The sequence below is a fragment of the Thermobia domestica genome, chromosome 7 (genome assembly GCF_964235325.1).
Source record: "Thermobia domestica chromosome 7, izTheDome1.hap1.1, whole genome shotgun sequence".
In the NCBI taxonomy this organism is placed as follows: Eukaryota; Metazoa; Arthropoda; class Insecta; order Zygentoma; family Lepismatidae; genus Thermobia; species Thermobia domestica.
The window spans coordinates 50,156,227-50,175,259 of record NC_137460.1 but is presented as its reverse complement, the minus strand read 5'-3'; the positions used below and the strand labels follow the sequence as shown (position 1 = coordinate 50,175,259).

The window sequence follows — 19,033 nt, the reverse complement described above, 5'->3', positions numbered from 1 at the left end:
ATACAAGGTGCATACCAGAAGTACATGTAGTTTTGATGTAGATCCAAAACGTGTGAGAGTATTTTACTTAAATACTGAAGGACTGAACTTTTAGACTAATGTATAACTATGCCAAATTGCAAATTTCTAGTCGTAGTATATTTTTCCAGGAGCATTGTTGAAATAAAAAAAGGTATTTTGGATACTGGTGTGATATCAGGGGTGCCCACAGGCGCGTTTTAGGTCGCAGGTTGCATAAATGGGATTATTTTGGGCTGGAGTTATTTTATTGAAAATAGTAAATGAAACTGGAGAATGGTACATTGGGCGGAAAACGTACACTTGGGGAGCCGAATAATAAATCTGGGCAACAGAATGGTATATTTGGGGAAGAATAATAAATCTGGACAGGAGAATGATATATTGGGGGGGGGGAAGAATGATAAATCTGAGCAGGAAAATGGTATATTTGAGAGCAGAATGATAATCTGGGTAGGAGAATAGTGTATTTGGGGGGGGGAATGATAAATCTGGGCAGGAGAATGGTATATCTGGGAGAAAGAACGATAAATTTGGACAGGGGAATGAATATTTGTGGGGAAGAACGATAAATCTGGACAGGAGAATAGTGTATTTGCGGAGCAGAATGATAAATCTAGGCAGAAAAATGGTATATTTGAGGGAAGAATGATAAATCTGGACAGGAGAATGGTATATCTGGGAGAAAGAACGATAAATTTGGACAGGAGAATGAATATTTGTGGAGAAGAACGATAAATCTGGACAGGAGAATAGTGTATTTGCGGAGCGGAATGATAAATCTAGGCAGGAAAATAGTACATTTGAGGGGAAGAAGGATAAATCTGGGCAGGAGAATGGTATATTTGGGGGGAAGAATGATAAATCTGAGCAGGAGAATGGTATATTTGGGAGCAGAATGATAATCTGGATAGCAGAATGGTGTATTTGAGAAAAAAATGATAAATCTGGGCAGAAGAATGGTATATCTGGGAGAAAGAATGATAAATCTGGACTGAAGAATGAATATTGGGCGGAAGAATGATAAATTTGGACAGGAGAATAGTGTATATGCGGAGCAGAATGATAAATCTAGGCAGGAGAATGGTATATTTGAGGGGAAGAATGATAAATCTGGACAGGAGAATGGTATATCTGGGAGAAAGAACGATAAATTTGGACAGGAGAATGAATATTTGTGGAGAAGAACGATAAATCTGGACAGGAGAATAGTGTATTTGCGGAGCCGAATGATAAATCTAGGCAGGAAAATAGTACATTTGAGGGGAAGAAGGATAAATCTGGGCAGGAGAATGGTATATTTGGGGGGAAGAATGATAAATCTGAGCACGAGAATGGTATATTTGGGAGCAGAATGATAATCTGGATAGCAGAATGGTGTATTTGAGAAAAAAAATGATAAATCTGGGCAGAAGAATGGTATATCTGGGAGAAAGAATGATAAATCTGGACAGAAGAATGAATATTGGGCGGAAGAATGATAAATTTGGACAGGAGAATAGTGTATATGCGGAGCAGAATGATAAATCTAGGCAGGAGAATGGTATATTTGAGGGGAAGAATGATAAATCTGGACAGGAGAATGGTATATCTGGGAGGAAGAATGATAAATCTGGACAAGAGAATGATACATTTGGGGGGAGAAGAATGATAAATCTAGGCAGGAGAATGGTACATTTGGGAGGAAAAATTATAACTCTGGGCAGGAGAATGATATATTTGTGGGAAAGAAAGATAAATTTAGGGAGGATAATGTTAAATTTTGGGGGCTGCGGCTAAGCCGTTAGGGGATAGACACCCCTGTCCCCGCTGGTTTCTTAGAGCTGCGTTAAGACATGCTTCTCTGCAGATTGCTTATCGGAGATATTGTTTCCACAAATTTTGAAATAAAACATACTTTTCTTTTTTGCCGGTTTGACATATTATTTTATTATTAATCAAACATATTACACTAATATTTTTCAACAAATTAACATGAACTGCATACTGATTCTTATTAATAAGAAAATACAAAAGCTATGTTCTCTTAATTTGAGAGAGTAGACAATGTCTCAATGATGTCTCATAAAGATCCTCTGCTACCGATAGGTCGTAGGCTTAAAGTCACCCACAGTGAGCACGACAAGAATAAACGATTTTTTAAAAAAATGTCCATAGTACGCAAGAAAAAGCAAAATTAAAAGACTACACTGATCTATGAAACAAATGACAAAAATAAATTAAACTGCTAAGGACATCTATGGTACACTGGGACTGTTAAAAATGAATAAGAATTATTTGAATGCGTGTTTAAAGCTGCTATTGGGGGCATTCAGAGGAAGAAATAAACGACAAACAAATATTGTTTCGCTAGAGAAAAAACAAAGGAAATCTTAAAAGAATACTACGCCATATTCGCAAAACAAAAAATAATAAACTTCTAGACAAGGAGGAAACTGCAATGTAATAAGCTACATGAGTGATGGAAGAAACTAGAAGAAAAAAAATCACAAGAAAAAATAATAACAATATCAATGTAAAGAGAACAAATATAGCTATGTATGGATCGTAAAAAAAAATAAATAAATAAATAAGACGGAAGAAATGTATGAGAATGGTCGATCACATCACAGAAACGGGAAGAGAAAAATCTCTTCTGGACAAATAACTCTTGTCGTACGCAGAGACATTGACATACTGCCGCCTTCTCCTATGTATTTGCTATATCCCCGGAGACCTAAAATTCCACCGAGAATGAAATGTGGTTCAGAGTAATGGCCTCCATAAGAAATAGAAAAAAAAAGTTTATTTTAAGAGACATACACAGAAAAATGTTTCGTTATTTTAGAAAATGTGTTCGTTCTATATGGCAAGGCTAATCCATGGAGAAATATCTTGATGCTTGGAACATACGGTCTTTCTGCAAATTTAGAGTGTAATTCTTTGTTGTTGTCAAAAGATATGCTGAATTCTTTTCATGTAAAAAAAAAAAAAAAAAAAAAAAAATTAAGTGGAAGGACATGCTATGAAACTTCTACGGCAACTATGACCGAAAACACATAATTGAAATTTGGGACAGAAGGGGGTAAGAGAGAGAAAATTAATTGAAATTAATAAAAAAAAATTAAAATTGTGTAATTCATACTATAATATTAACACGTTTTAATCAAGGAAGTACCCATGGTTTGGATGTGGGGAACGGGGTATTGAATATCAAAACAATTTGGTAAGTTTATACCGTCAGCAGCACAGACAGTAGGGTCAACAATGGGAACTTGTAGCCTAAACAGCTGTCAACGCTGTAATTGATCGCTTTGCTGCCAAGCATAAACTTATTGTAAGATATGTGAGATAACCCTTTTTTCACATTTTCTGGAAGATATTGCAATTGTGTGCAAAATATGCTTTAGAAGAAGTAATATAATTGGAACTATTTTCTTGAAGATAGTCGAAAAAAAAAATAAGCTGCATTTTTTTCATTTAAGCGGAAGTTGCGTGTACATGCTTAAATACGACAACTTTTCTGACTTTAATGGACCATTGGTAGAATATTTTACCACCTTTTGGCGCCATTGGCGGAATACAAACAACTCACAAGCGCAATTCGTTGCATCAAAAACCATTGGTAAGAATACATACCACTGACCTCACTAAGACACTAGAGTTTAGTCAAACACCATTGATGGCCCGTGTGGAGTAGGTGGTAAATATTTATACCATGCCGGCTAAAGGGTTAAATTTCGGCTTTTATCAAACATAAGATAGCCCAAGATTGTCTGACCAATACTTGGAATCTAAAACATTAGCACTATATTAAGGCAGATCAGTATCATCTTGAAGCAGGTGTTTTTCCAATAGCTTGTTTCAGACTTCACAAAAATGGCGATTTCTCTAGTCTTTTTTTTTTTTTTTTTTTTTTTTAATTTTGTGTTTACGAAATGAAATGAGATGAGATGCATTTTATAAAGCTTTTGAGAAAAAGATGCCGGCATTGTGTACCGTTGTGTCCTGCCAGGAAAAACAAAACAGAACAAAACATTGGTTGGGGTTATATGTCATGCACATATAATGAATGTGTGGACAATCAATTGAATGAGTTCAGGAAGAATAGAGCTAACTTCACTTCCCTCCAATCTTACTACTACTAAATAATAATAATAATAATAATAATAATAATAATAATAATAATAATAATAATAATAATAATAATAATAATAATAATAATAATGTGATGATATGCCCTTAGCATACTGATTCCTCCTAACACAATAATTTCTGCATTTCTAGATCGGCATTAGCTGTTTCTTAATTTAAGCAGCTTCCCATTCCATTTGCTTCATGGTGTTGTGAGTTCACACTACTTATTCTATGCCGATACCGGGTGCCAAAGCCGGAGATACTGAGCACTTACAATTTGTCTAGAATTATTATTAATAGTAACACGAGTCATTTAGGAATAGATTTTTTTTTGCATACTACATTAAAACCTAGGACAATACCTATTTCTTTCATTTTTTTAAAAAATATAAAATTATGTACGCCCACTTCTCGTGTAATTTATCAGGCATACATTTCAGCAATGCAAAATCAATGTGTTTAAAATAAATTAAAATTTTAAAAAAATGCTCCATAGAAATGTTTAGAGGACAAGAAATAGAACTGTACAAAAAAACTGTCAAATGGTTTAAAATACTAGATAATTCAATAAATAAAAATAAGAAAAACATCTGCGTTCCAGATAGCTTCTAATATCATGATAAATGTAATATGAGATATAACGATAACATTTATAAATATGCATATGTTGACATGGACAACAGTCCGTATCGTATGATATCATTGTTCTTTATGACCAGATCTGAACATTTAACTTGTTACATTTTGTGGCCAGACATGTATAAACATTTTTTTTCTAGACAGTTCGAATCAGTGATGCCAATCAGTGATCAAGTGTTATAAAATCGCACCTCGACAGGCAAAAATTCCCATTTTGCTCTTAAATTTCTCACGCTCCACAAAATTTTCCAGACTTATAAAAATGAAAAGTGAAGCTACGTGTCGTTCACTTTCTTCAACATATAAGTGAATTCCCATCTTCTATCTTAATCAAACAGTTTATGAAGAAGTAATTAAGAAAGATATAATTGAAAATGTTGACGAGGACAAACACCTTTTGTTCATAAAAATTAGTACTGAGAGCTCCCTCGTGACTAAGCGGTTAGCGTACGCGTCTTTTGCATGGAAGACCCGAGTTCGATTCCCGGCGGGAGTTCATGTGGTTCGGATTCCACGTTAAGATGTAGGTCTACGTCTCATATAGCCTCGCTGCTGAAAGGGAAGCTAAACTAAAAAATCAAATCAAACCAAGAAATGAGTATTTGCATCAGGCATTTGTGTCGTAATCTTCAATGGAACGTAATTAAACTAGATAAGACAAGCTTCATTCTTCAGTAATTTCGTTTGGAATGTTTCGGAAGATGGTCGTTTCTAGTTTAGTATTTTATTAAATACAAGAGTTGTTAATAAGTTGCTTATAATAATAATAATAATAATAATAATAATAATAATAATAATAATAATAATAATAATAATAATAATAATAATAATAATAATAATAATAATAATAATAATAATAATTGTGGTTGTTGTTGTTATTATTATTTAAGATTCTCAGGTCACTGTATAAATCATTTTTATAGTAGCATGCATTTTACAGTACCAAAATTTGACAGCACTGATCTCAGTTTTATTGAAAACTGATTACTTTATTTCCCACCCATAGAGAAGTTCATTCGCGTCGATGAAGTAAATGTATGAAAAATCCCATATATACTGCTAATTTCTACGAAAATTCCCTTTATCCCTTTTGGAGAAATTAATGTCCGAAAATCCCACAAAATGGGATTTTTTCCACGGGTTGGCATCACTGGTTCGAATATAATACGGAAAGAAGACATTAATAGTGGATGTATTCTCAATTATAAAGAAAGAATTCTGTAAAAATAGAAAGGTAAATGCAGAAAATTTTCGGGAAATATATCAGTATAAACAGTGGCGTATTTACGATTTTATTTCGGGAGGGGCTTTGCCTGAAAATGTGAAAATTCTGCAAGATATTTCATATACTTTACTATAGTAAGTAAGATTTCGGGGGGGGGCTTAAGCCCGGAAGCCCCCCCTAAATACGCCACTGAGTATAAATATATTCTATTCTGTATGTTATAAATGAAACATTTAGTGAGTAAACTACGTTTTAATTACGGTAGTTCCAGAAATTATAATATAACGAACTTAAGGTTAATATATAGATGTTATAGAGGTTATGTTTTAAAATGTTTACACTAATGTAGAGAGCTGTAAGAATAGCTCGGGCTCCGCCCACCTTATTCAAAACTGAAAGGGTAGAATATATTGTCATTACGTCAAGACATGTTTAAATGGTAAATGTCAAAAACCTCAATAACCATGTGACTTTTCTGGTAAAGGGAAAGGTAAACGGAGCTTAACTCTTCTTATGGCTCCCATACATTAGATTAGGTTGTTTAAAACTTAGTTAGTTAGCAGGTTAACTTTAAAGAAACATCTAAAGCAAAGCCATCGATTCATGCTATGTATGACTCGCTTAGAGATATAAGTATTCGCACCACATAGTAGTTAGTAGTTATAGACGGTAATCCGGGAAATTCTAAAAGGAAAATTGGATCTTTTCTCAGACTTGACCAAACTAAAATTCAATTAGAGTTACTTCGGTAAACCACATAATTTAGCGGCATAGAACTGCCAATTGAATATAGTTTGACAACCTTCTCATTTCACTAGGATATAGAATCATTTTCCTTAAACTTTTCGTTTTCTTGTAGTGCATGTTGTGCCAATGCTGACTTTTCTTTTGAGTTAATCAGATACATCTTGCATGTTCTGCACATTTGGTCTTAATTATAACATCTCCGCGAATATTATATAAAATATACAGTATTAAAGGTAATTGAAAGGATAAAAATAAACTGTTTGGAAAATTTGAGAATAAATTGTACTCTGAAAGCCGTGATAAAACATGGTGTAGTAGGTACGGCATCTACTAATTTACTAAGGCGCCTATCAACTGAATGCCCTGGTTTTCAGCTTGTTTGGTGTTAGATAAACTACAGCTTTGGTTTTAAATCGATTGCTTCTTGTACATCATTATCTGTTACACTCACAGAAAGTATAGATCACAACTTGTATGAATAGTTAGTTGGCCAACGCTTATTTCCTGAAGTCATAAGCTTATTGACGAAGATTGACGGAGCAAGTAAGTGATGGGAGATCACTAACAAATAGAAAAAAAAAGGCGATAAAGTAGATCCTTGTGGAACTCCAGAATATCGTAAATGGAAGACATGTGGATAATGCTATTGGTGTCGTTTTCGGTGTGGGGCAGAGGGAAGAAATATAGCTTAGGCAGAAGTGTTATCTCTTTCAGCAAGGAATGTTGAAGGTAACTAGTAAATTTTTATGTATCAATGAGTGTTATAGGAAACACTAATTTCCACTGAGTCAGGTGATTTGAAGACAAGTGTGTCCAATCTCAACTTTACTTGCCCTAGTGGCAGTAAAAATTATATTAAACACAGGCTATACAGTTTAATATAATGTATACAGTTTTTACATGGATTAAGTTATATACAATAAGGAACATCCGTAAGCTTTGGGCGGAATCTATAAAAGGTAACATCTCTCAAGATTTCGATTTATAGGGATTAGAATTTTATTAGAAACATTAGATAGGCACTTCTGGTATAACCTATATGGTTCTACGCAGATAGTTTTGCAGTTTTGAATGAATCTACCAGGCATAATCCAACATTTCTACAACTAACACATTCGTTGCGTTTAGTTTTCAGTCAATTTGTTAACTAAAACCACGAAGTTATTTCAAACACCTAATTTAATTACGAATAATTGTGGATGAACTATTCCCAACCTAACACTACAATAGGTCTTCATATCCTTAGTGAAGTTAAATGAACGGACATCTGTGAAGTGTCGTGCTATTTACGTACCTTAATCCTCATGATGTGTTTAATGTACTTCTTTCATAATGTTTGCTACAGTTAATGTTAGTTGAACAAACCTTTTTGTAGTAAGCAGTTTCAAGTGAACTAATTCAACACGGAAGTTTCCAAAAAGTTAGGTTATGTTCCACCGTATGTCCGTATGTAAAGTTTAAAATAACCCAATATTATATCTTAATGGAAATTTGGCTTAAGCCGGTCGGTAGATGGCTGTGCCATGAATCTCGGGCATTTAAGAATTATGGGTAATTTTATGAGGAAAGTTTTTTTTTTTAAATGTTCAACCACAAATTTAAATTAATTCAGGGATGTCTGGAAATATATTTCAAAGAACAACATTTTTTTGTTATACTTGGAAAAAGTAATTAAATATAATCTGTCAGAGATTGATTTTGAAATTAGTATAACTTTTTTACCAAAGTAGATAAACGAGAGTTTGAAACGCTTTTTTGTCTCGCCATGCTGTAAGCAGAATTTATCGGCATCTATATTGAATATCTAGTATATGTTCGATGTTATTATTTTCTGAAAAAAAAAAAACGTTAATGTGATAGTGCTATAATTTCAAATTCTTATAACTGTTTAAAATTGAAAATTAAAAAAAAAAAAAAAACAACGGAAGTTATAGGTTTACACGATATTTTAGATCAAGTATGTTTTTTTTTTTTTTTTTTTTTACAGGAACAAAGTTAAAAGAGAAAAAATTACATTACTGCGAGGGGGTACTGATAAAGATTGAACCTTACCAAGAAAAAATGAGCTAGGACGCTGAAATTAGCAGGGTATATAGGGCAGGATCTGTATATACTATGTTGAAAAATAAAATATTCTATGATATTAACATCCTTTTCTTTTTCATTTCAGAAGTGAACATGTCTGTACGTCCAACAAGCTTCAGTCCAGAGGAGCATAGGACCGTCATGAAGTTTTCTCTTCCTCCAAGGAAAAGGTGCGACGCAGATCTACGATGAAATTAGACAAACTTTGGGGATCCATGGGCCATCATATGCAAATGTCAAACGCTGGGTGGCAAACTTCAGATGTGGCCAATTTGATGTTGAAAGTGCGAAACGCAGTGGCAGGCCTTTTTCTGTGTCTGTTCCCGAAAACGTGCAAGCCATCCACGACATGATAATGGAAGATTGTCGAATATCAGCCAAAAGAATTGCTACATGTTTGGGCATATCACGTAAACGAGTTGGTACCATTATTCATAATGATCTTATATGAGAAAGGTTGTAGCAAAGTGGATTCCCAAACTTCTGACGAAGGACGACTTCTGACACTTGGCATCTGAAACACAGGACAAATTGGTTACCCTAGGCCTTCAAGTGTTGCCTCATCCTCCTTATTCGCCTGACCTAGCTCCATCCGATTATAATCTGTTCCCGAATCTTAAAAAAAAAAAAATCTCAAACGTCACCGTTTTCAGTGTCCAAGCGGCAACTGATGCTTCAGATAAGTGGTTACAGCAGCAGACAAAATAATTCTATTTACAAGGACTTAAAAAGTTGCAGGACAAATTTCTCAAATGGATTGGCCTACTAGAGGAATATATGGAATTGTGTGGAAGTTTCAGCTTCTTAGTTCATTTTTTTCTTGCTAAGGCTCAACCTTTATCAGCACTCCCTCGTACTCCCCAGATTTTGTTTATATTCCATACAATATTTCATTAATAACCTTATATTATAGTATGTTATTTCTCTGGGAAAAATTCAGAAGAGGCAGTAACCCGTACATATATCTATTCCTCTCTTAGTCAAAAAATGAAAAAAATCAACAAGTATATAGATTTTAGAAAAAGAAGCTATATGAGATAAAAGTATATCACTTGGAATTAATGAAAAATATCGCTGCATGCAAAATTGCCATAAAAGTTTTATCAAAAATTCACAAGTAGCTGATAAAGTATAATGCATTTTGTTTGGAAAGCAATAAAAAGCATATTAATTATTGCAGAAAAAGAGCAAAAAATATTTCTTTTTTTTTTTTAAATGATGCTTCGGAGGGGAACATGCAGCTGCGGTTCTGACCAATGAAAAAATGTATCAGATTGCACACACGACTAACCAGATTTTACAAGGCTGGAAGCTGATTTGTACACATCACTCCAGTGGGAGTCCACTGAAGACTCTACCTTCCGTCGCCCTCGTCTGCGTTCAGACCCTGGAGGAAAAATACATTCATACTTAACACTACACAATACTACACATTATAACCTATAACATTTTTTTATCCGTTCTATCACATGTAATTTATGGCAAGCTATAAATTCACTACAGAAGGAAATAAAATAAAATACAATTGCTAATTTCTACTAGGTACTCAGATTTGCTACAGTACAGCATTTGCTCCACACGAAACATTTCATGGGTTTTCCGTAGCACGTATCTTCATGTAATGGCCTACAATATATCCTTTTCTTCATCATATTGGTTACTCTTTAAACCAAGAATGCAAATAAGCAACAAAATTTTACTCGCCCAAGAAAAAAGCTACTCGCCTAGATCCCACAATAGAAATCATTTACTTACTTCGGTATGATATTAAATACTCGCCCGTACCGATGAGCCACTCGCCCCGGGCGAGTGGGCGAGAGCTTATTTGCATCCCTGCTTTAAACCCATTCCTATCCTTTCTTTTATTTCCCATTCGTACTCCTGATCTTCCTAAGTTTCGTAAACTGGTAACCTGTTCTAGTGTTGTTAAAATCTGATTAATTTATAATCCGAATACTTATTCAGATCACCACTAATTACTCGAACAATTATTAGGATAACGAATAATTATTAATAGAACAAGTATAGTGTACTCTGGAACTGTTCGGAAACTTTGCAGTACTACCCCTGTGCTGTTATGCAACCACAATCACGCTAAAGAATGTATGGTTGCCTATAAGCGTGTTACTTTGTAGTAATTAACCCAGCTCCAAATAAAAGATTATCATCAGACTTATGTATTTATAATAGGTTTCAGATACAGCACTACGCCATTTTACACTAAAACATTTTAACATTTGATAACATAACAATTTAGTAACAATTCGAACTAATACGGTACAGCACAACAGCGACATTACAAAAATTGCTTATTTATAGAGGATCTGAAAGTATACTCATTTGAACAAACGTCTACAGTTTCTGGTAACTGATTATAGGTACTGACAATTCGGTTTAGAAAGGATCTTTGGACAATATTAACTCTCGCCGCCCGAGTATTAAAGAGATCACTAGACCGTGTTGTTCTAGCGGGTACGCGAAAATTAATCTGACTTAATAACTGTTCACATGATATATGGCGATTTACATTTTATGCAAAAATATTAGGTCAGAAATTTTGTTTCTCACTAGGGGAGGTTTGATATTGAGGGATTTTTTTTTTTAAAAAAAACGTAATTTTTTAGAAGTGCTCGGAGGCGAGGTACTCGATAGGACACAATGGCTAAAAAGAAATTAGTTACGGAATTTATTTATATTTTTAAAATGAGTAGGGCAGGCCATAGATCAGATAGGAGGACAGTACTCAAGAGTGGGAGCAACATACGGCTTATGGAACAAACTTAAGGAATCAGAACATTTCAAAGAAATATTCACAGAAATTATAAAAATTGGTCCACTTATATTTAAAGTTATATGTGAACATACAACTTATGCATAAGCGGGTTGAATTGAGAACCACTTTCATTTTTTAAAGTGTTCCAAACGAGAAAAAAAAAAAGGTTCCAATGAGGAATATTTAAATAATTATTCGTATTACTTTAAGAATACTAATGTGCTTTCTCTACTCTAATTTCTGCACATGACTCAGCCTTTTTTGTTCCAATCACCATTGCTGTTTCGTGTGGAGTATCGTATTCTACGAGAGAGAAAAATAACAGAAAAATGACAAGAAAACTACTGGAAGGTTTCAAAAATGTAGGTGTGGAGAGGAATTGAGAAAATAAAAAAGTAGATGGAACTAAATTCGAACAAGGATATGTTAGTGAAACTTAGGGAAAGAAGAATAGTATGGAAATAGTTTTTCTTTTAAATGGAAAGCAGTCGGTTAGGGCAGCGTTTCCCAACCTTTTTCAACTTGCGGCACACTACAGGTGTAACTTGAATTCTCGCGGCACACCCATATATATATATATATATATATATATATATATATATATATATATATATATATATATATATATAATTACCGTGGTATCTTAATGTGATTACTAATTTCCTTCTTACAGAGAAGAAAGCTCGATCACTGATTTTCCCCCGCGCTAAATCATTATACTTATTTTTCATTCTAATTTTAAAATAGAAAACAATAGCAATGAAATATAGGACTCGGGTTTTTAAAAATCCACTTTCTCTTTCGAAAACTGTATCTAACCTCTAACTAAAAGGGAAGATCACTAAATAACGAACAAATAAACAAATCTCCTATACTTTTAAAACACAAATGTAGGTAATTTGTATGCATGCTTGCTTTGTTGAATTTATTGAATGATATGTTAAAATTTCAAGTTACGAAATAGTCTGCAACAATAAAGAAGTAATAATGGTCATGACAATGATAAATACGTTTTTCAACATTAAAAATGTACAGAAAAGTAACACAGTATGAAATTTAAAATTGTAGATTTATAGTAGAGGTTCATAGTAATGTGAAATATAAATATACATTTTCCCCTGTCTTGCAATTTGGTTCGTATAGAATTAATAATTTGTTTCGATTTTTTCGCGGCACACCAGCGGCCCATTCGCGGCACACCAGTGTGCCGCGGCACACCGGTTGGGAAACGCTGGGTTAGGGCATTACTGAAGAACAAATTGTCTCACTAAATGTGTCACAAAGTATGCTAGAAGATAAGAGAGGAAGTGGAAGAAAAAAGGCAATTAGGAGAGTTCTCATTATTTATTTCACATATGTGTATCAAAATACTACAAAAATAATAAAATGTACTAAAATTTCTCTGTATTTACTTTAAAAAGTACTTTTAGTGAAGAAGGAAAACGTATTGTACGAAGCAAAAACGTGAACATTGACGAAAAGAACGATAAAAGAACGACCAGAAAAATAACTTGATGTATGGGAAAGAATTAAGAAGATTAGCTAGAGGGATGGGAAAGAAATGAGGAAGCATTAGAAACAATTAAAGAGAGAGGAACAATATACTGTCTGAAGGGGCTATTTCTTCCATTCTATAAAATAATATGGAGTTTTTACTACCAGATTGAGGGAGAGGATAAAAAATAATTCCGCAATCATTTACATTCACCAATCATTCATCTTCTTTACCCTAAAGGACATAACATGGGACGATAAACTAAATAATAATAATAATAATAATAATAATAATAATAATAATAATAATAATAATAATAATAATTTCATTTTTTTTTTTTTTTTACAAAAATCGTGTGTATCTGAAAGCGATATCGACTTGGGTGTTTGGAGTACCCTTTATGAATTTCTGTTAACGCCGCGAGCGGTTTCTACAGATAAAAATTTATATATATATGTAGGTGCGGAACTCCACAGTGAAAGATCTGGGTGTAACCTGATAGCTGCTTGTCATTTATAACTCACGTAAGAAATATAACTAATGAAGCATACAGAACTTTAGGCTTGATAGTAAGAATAGATAGAGACTTCAATACGACGCATGTGTTCAAGACATTGTGCACATCTTTCGTGAGGTCGAAATTAGAATATGCCGGCCAAATATGGAACCCGAATCATGTTACCTACACAAAACAGATAGAAATGATACAGACTAAATTCTTAAGATATCTCACTTGCAAATAGGTCAATATCCTACATTTGATTCAGCTGCTACCGTAGTAGGAAATTTTCATCCTAGAGCCCTTGAGCAAAGGAGAAACATTCCTGATGTATTATTTCTCTTCAAAATCATTAACAATGAGATAGATTGTCCGGAACTAACGAATAAGATTAAACAACATGTTCCTACCTAAAGAACGAGGCAGGCAAACACTGATTTCTTTTTCTGTCAGAAAGCCAGGACGAATGTACTAACGAAGTCTCCTATGTGGAGAAAGTGTGCTTCTTATAAATGGTACAGTAAGGTAAATAAAAGTTTAGATATTTGTAGTATGTCTGCAAACGATTTGCATACTGAACTTTCGAAAACCACTTTAGAAAACTATACAGAATACTGTAATTGGGCCCTAAAGGCCTGTTGTATTCTTAAATAAATAAATATTCTTCTAAGTCGTAATCAAGGGCGCCAATTTCTCTGTAAATTTGGGCGGGGTGACCATTCAGATGCAGAAAGCTGTATATAAGGATTTTAAGACAAATTACATTCAAATTAAGCCAAATATTGTAAATTTATAAATACAATGAGAAGGTCCACATGAGCTTTGAGAGGGGGGGGGGGCTTGGATCGGCGCCCTTGGTAGTAGTGGCTTTCGTAGTTCGAACGATGTTGCTTTTGAATACATAAATAGAACATGCCATATGCATTTTGCAGAAAATAGAACAAAACAAATGACGTAATATCCTATAACATGAAAATACAATTTGTTAACTTATTTTTATTTTGTTTTAAATAGAATTTGTAGGAAACGCCCTACAATCACCTAATTTCAGAGGGAAAAAAGGGTGATCGATGAATTCAAACACACACACACAGACACTCAAACACACTTTCAGCCGAGAAAAAAAAAAATGTGTCAGAGATGTTGTACAAATGATGGAAAGCGCTATTTATGTCTATTTTTTTTATTCTTCTTTCACTCCCTTGATGTTGAAAGAAAAGAAAAAAAAGAGGAAGGAATAAAAATGTGAGCAAATGGCATGCAATTTGTTGAAGTGTGTTCTAAATTTCGCTTTTAACTCACCTGCTGACGTCATCGCTTCGGCCTCTTCAACGCTGATGACTTCCTCGACGCTGGAGTCTGATTGGACGGCCATCACGGATTTGCCGCCTTAAAAAAAAAAAAAAAAAAAAAAAAGTGCTTGAAGTTTGAAAATGAAAAACGGCAGTTTTCTACAATATACATATACGTTTATAACATGCGAATTAATCATAGTTTGAGACAGAAATGTTGTCTCTAAACGAAAACATTAGAAAACTAGTACTTTTTGTGTATTTTATAGTCGTAAAATCTAGGAAATTGTGAGTTTACATTATATTTGAGGGAAGGATAAGGACTGTTGGACTATTATTATAGTACTTATCGGTAGTATGTATTATCGACTGAAAAATGTCGAATGCTTCATTCCACTCATATTTTAGGTGTATATTAGTTAATTGAATTTATGATGCATAATTTAAAACCAGGGCCGATCTACGTACAGAAGGAAAATAGGTTCTCTGCTGTTAAATATAATAAACATTTGTTTTACAGCTAGTGTTGCTCACGAGGCTCCAGAAATTTCTGGTATTCTTTAAAAAACGAGAAGTGAAGTACATTTTCAAATTCGAGACAAGGCAAGAAACATGAGAAATCTCGTCTCGTTTTTGAGATGAGACGAGATATTTCTCGAGTCTTATGAGTAACAGTAGTTTCCAATATCTTAGATCTCAAACATTGTTTCAATGTTACAACATGACTTACAGCATAAAAAACTGTAAATTGATAAAACGCTTGTAAGAACACAAGGAAGAGCATTTGTCAACGTTAGAGTATATGCATGTTATTACACAATATACTGTAATAATAAATATGATTGTAATGTTTTTATACCACACTATTCATGGACGTCCCGTGACACAGAAGAGTTCTGATAACTTGTAGATAAAATTAAGCAAATAAATAAATAAATAAATAAATAAATAAATAAATAAATAAATAAAAAATAAAAAAATATAAATAAAAAAATTAAAAAAATACGTCATACATTTACAAAGCAAGACGATACAGAATTCTTCGAGAATCGAGACAAGACAACTGTATTTTTCGTCTCATCTTGTCTCGTGGACAACACTAGCAGGAACTAGGAAATTGCGAGGAAGCTAATTGAACAAGAAGTAGGAAACTGTGAGATAAGGAAGCCATAAACAGTGTCGGACCCGCGAGGAATCTAAATCTACAGTAAATCCTGTCTTCAAAGGAACCTTTATTAAACGGAAATGTTTCACACTTCCATGAATTTGCTGGCAAAAATCGTGTTAAATTTCCTTCATTAAGCAGGAACTGTATTACGCGGCCAACGGAAATCAAAATAAGCGGAAAATTCGAAGTTTCGCATTTAGAAAGTTTCTTAGACATTCTATGAAAGATTAGCAAAACAGACAGTGATGTACAACCCGAACTAGATACGATGGATATACATGCTTTAATTGAGAATTACATGGAAAGTCTGAAAGAAGAAGAGGAGATGGAGGAAGAAGAGAAACAGGGCATTGAGTTGCAAGAAGAATGTAGGCTAAAGATTTATCAAAATTCAATATTCTGTCTAAACTTTAAAGGAACTGCGACGAAATGACACTGATATGCTTAATGTGGTTTCTCAGGCTAAAGTCTCTGCGAAGAGTTGATCAGACAAGCAGCAATGTGTACAGAAAATCCTCCTTGACTTTTGGAAAAATTAAGTTAAGGTGTGTACATAATTTTTTCTGTTCATTGCAAGTTTTAGTGTATTAATTCGTAGTAGAAATAAATACTGTAAATTCACTAAGGTAGGTACAGTATCTTATTTTATCTCAGTATGTCCATTATATGCATGCACTTCTTGTTTGCGTAGGTCTACCTTCGTTAACAGAAAACCTATCTTTAACGGAAATTTTTGCGAGTCCCGTTGGATTCTGCTGAAGGCAGGTTTTACTGTATAAAGTATTATAATCCCCTTCCTCGCTTTGTATGGAAATAACTATAATTTTAAATTGGACTCTCTTTTCTTATCCACAACCAAATCGAAACATTTTTTTCAGGATGGATTGATTTAAATCAGTCTGATTTAAATCCCTTGATTTTTTTTACATAAAAACCGTTGATTTAAATCAAATTCCGAAATAAATTAAGGTGAAAATAAGTGAAACACCGTTATATTTTTACACCGTGAAACACCGTGAATATTTTTAGTTTTTAAGGTATCTATTCGCGGGATGAAGTAATTCCCATGTTATTTAAATGGGTGTTTTCTTATGACACAAAATCTTATCTTCTAGATAGTTGGAATACGAAAAGAAACTTGAAATTTGATTCAGTTGTAGGATTTAGAGGTTCGAGGCCGTAGGCCGAGCAAACGCAGGGGTCTAGGGGCGGAGTCCCCAGCTAGCCAAGGACTAGTCTATTATATATAACGCAACTTTATGAACATAGTATCTTCCGTAGCTGTGACTGGATTTCAATGATACTTTACTTATACATTAAATGTCAATACTGAGTTCTAGTTCGACGATGGGTGTCGTGGGTGCAAGGGGAAGCTAACCCCCTTACCATATAGACGTGGCAGTGATCATGGAGCTAGAAAGATGGAACAAATGACATTCGCAAGCTTTGGCACAACTGAACACAAACAAAAGCGGGCTTAATTGCTGCACCATGCATAGTTTTTGAGATCTAGCATGAAACATACCCAAACATTTCATTTTTTCCGGGTTACGATGCAAGAGTCACTTTATGCCTCTTGCTTGTATATATTAAAAAACTTAATACCGTAGGTATACATATATATTATTAGTATTATTATATGTTTAATTATGATAAAATAAGATGGGGATCCCAGGCCTGGGTAGCATTTAATTCATATGTTCTGATTAGCATGTAAGAATTATTATCAATATTATTATTGTATATATGTTTGTATATTCCATGTATTTTTTTTTTTTCTTAGAGATTCTGAAAAATTATTGACAAAAATCTTTTTTCCCTCTTGATAGTTTTAGATACCAGTTTATTTCTGGGTTTAGCCAGCCAGCTTTGGAGAGGGGGGAGACGTTTTCTCTCGGAGTATCAATGGATTGTTTGTAAGGGAGGTCAAAGCGTCCTTTTGGGTAGTTCCCTATAAATACGAGGAGGAACTGTCCTCATCTTCATTTTTGGCTAGACTTTACGCTCGATGCCTCGAAGATAATTTTTTCAGCTTTATGCTGGCTTTTTTGCCTTAGTGATGGCATTATAGGTTATGTTAGGTTCCTTAGAAGTTTAGCACTTTTCGAGACTCAGATGAGAGATTCTGAGACAGGAAGTTTCTCAGCTTTTCAAATGAGAGGCTGTATTCCTGGGTAAGATAGGTTTGGTAGGGTAGTCCCTGGTTAGGAATTTATTTCTTTTCTGAATTATAAGGATTTAGTTAGAAGTTATTAAGTTATTATATGTGGTTTTAATCCTACTCCTGTTTTGGAAATTGGATTTTTCTTAAAGTTTCTCTGAGGCTTTGTAAGCTCTCAGTTAAGTCTGGCTTCTACTTGAGGGCCAGCAGCAGGCTGATTTGGTATTTACGGATCCTATGGTTTGGGTTCGATTCCCCTTATGAAGGCAGGTGTCGTGATCGGCCTGCTGGATAGAGTTTATAGGTATTACTCTTGAGCGATAGAGATTGTAGGCTTATATCGTTTTGTTAAACATCCGACAATTTAACCAGTTCCGTAGTGAGGGACATATTTATTTTCTACTTGAGGAAATATTGCCTTGCCTTTAACCTTACCCAATCCTTGTAAATTGATTAGATTAGAATCCTTATTTAGTAGTACTGCCTCTGGCAGGTTTTACTACGAGTAGACGTTAGGCCAGGTTTCTGAACGAGTGCCGAAGGAACCTTTGAAAATTAAGGGCTCACTGGAAGGCGTGTAAGTGAATGTAAAGAAGGTGAGTCCGCAGGCCCAAAGATTTAGAATAACTTTAGTTAAATTAAAGTTTCATTTAATGTTCTTAAAGAGATATCAGAGTAGGAGCTATATCCCGAATACGGGCTATAGTTTGGAATATAGTTTCCGAGAGCCAACTTGTGGACTCGATAACTCTTTGAGAATTATTTGGTCTAGGAATTAATTCGTGCGGTTGGACAAGAGATGGCGCAACGAACGG

The 19,033-nt window shown here is 34.1% G+C and overlaps 1 protein-coding gene across 5 annotated transcripts in view; it reads right to left on the bottom strand.

Moving 5' to 3' along the window:
* The window catches only part of LOC145690075 (uncharacterized), a 307,925-nt gene that overhangs the window by 141,915 nt on the left and 146,977 nt on the right, over window positions 1-19,033 (bottom strand). For 4 of the 5 annotated variants that reach the window (XM_081764598.1, XM_081764599.1, XM_081764601.1 and 1 more), the window contains exons 4-5: window positions 14,900-14,986; window positions 10,122-10,217 (exon numbers count right to left, since the gene is read on the bottom strand). In XM_081764598.1, coding sequence (XP_081620724.1) covers window positions 10,122-10,217; window positions 14,900-14,986 — 183 coding nt within the window. The remainder of the gene's footprint in view (window positions 1-10,121; window positions 10,218-14,899; window positions 14,987-19,033) is intronic. The other variant, XM_081764600.1, reaches the window with a different exon arrangement.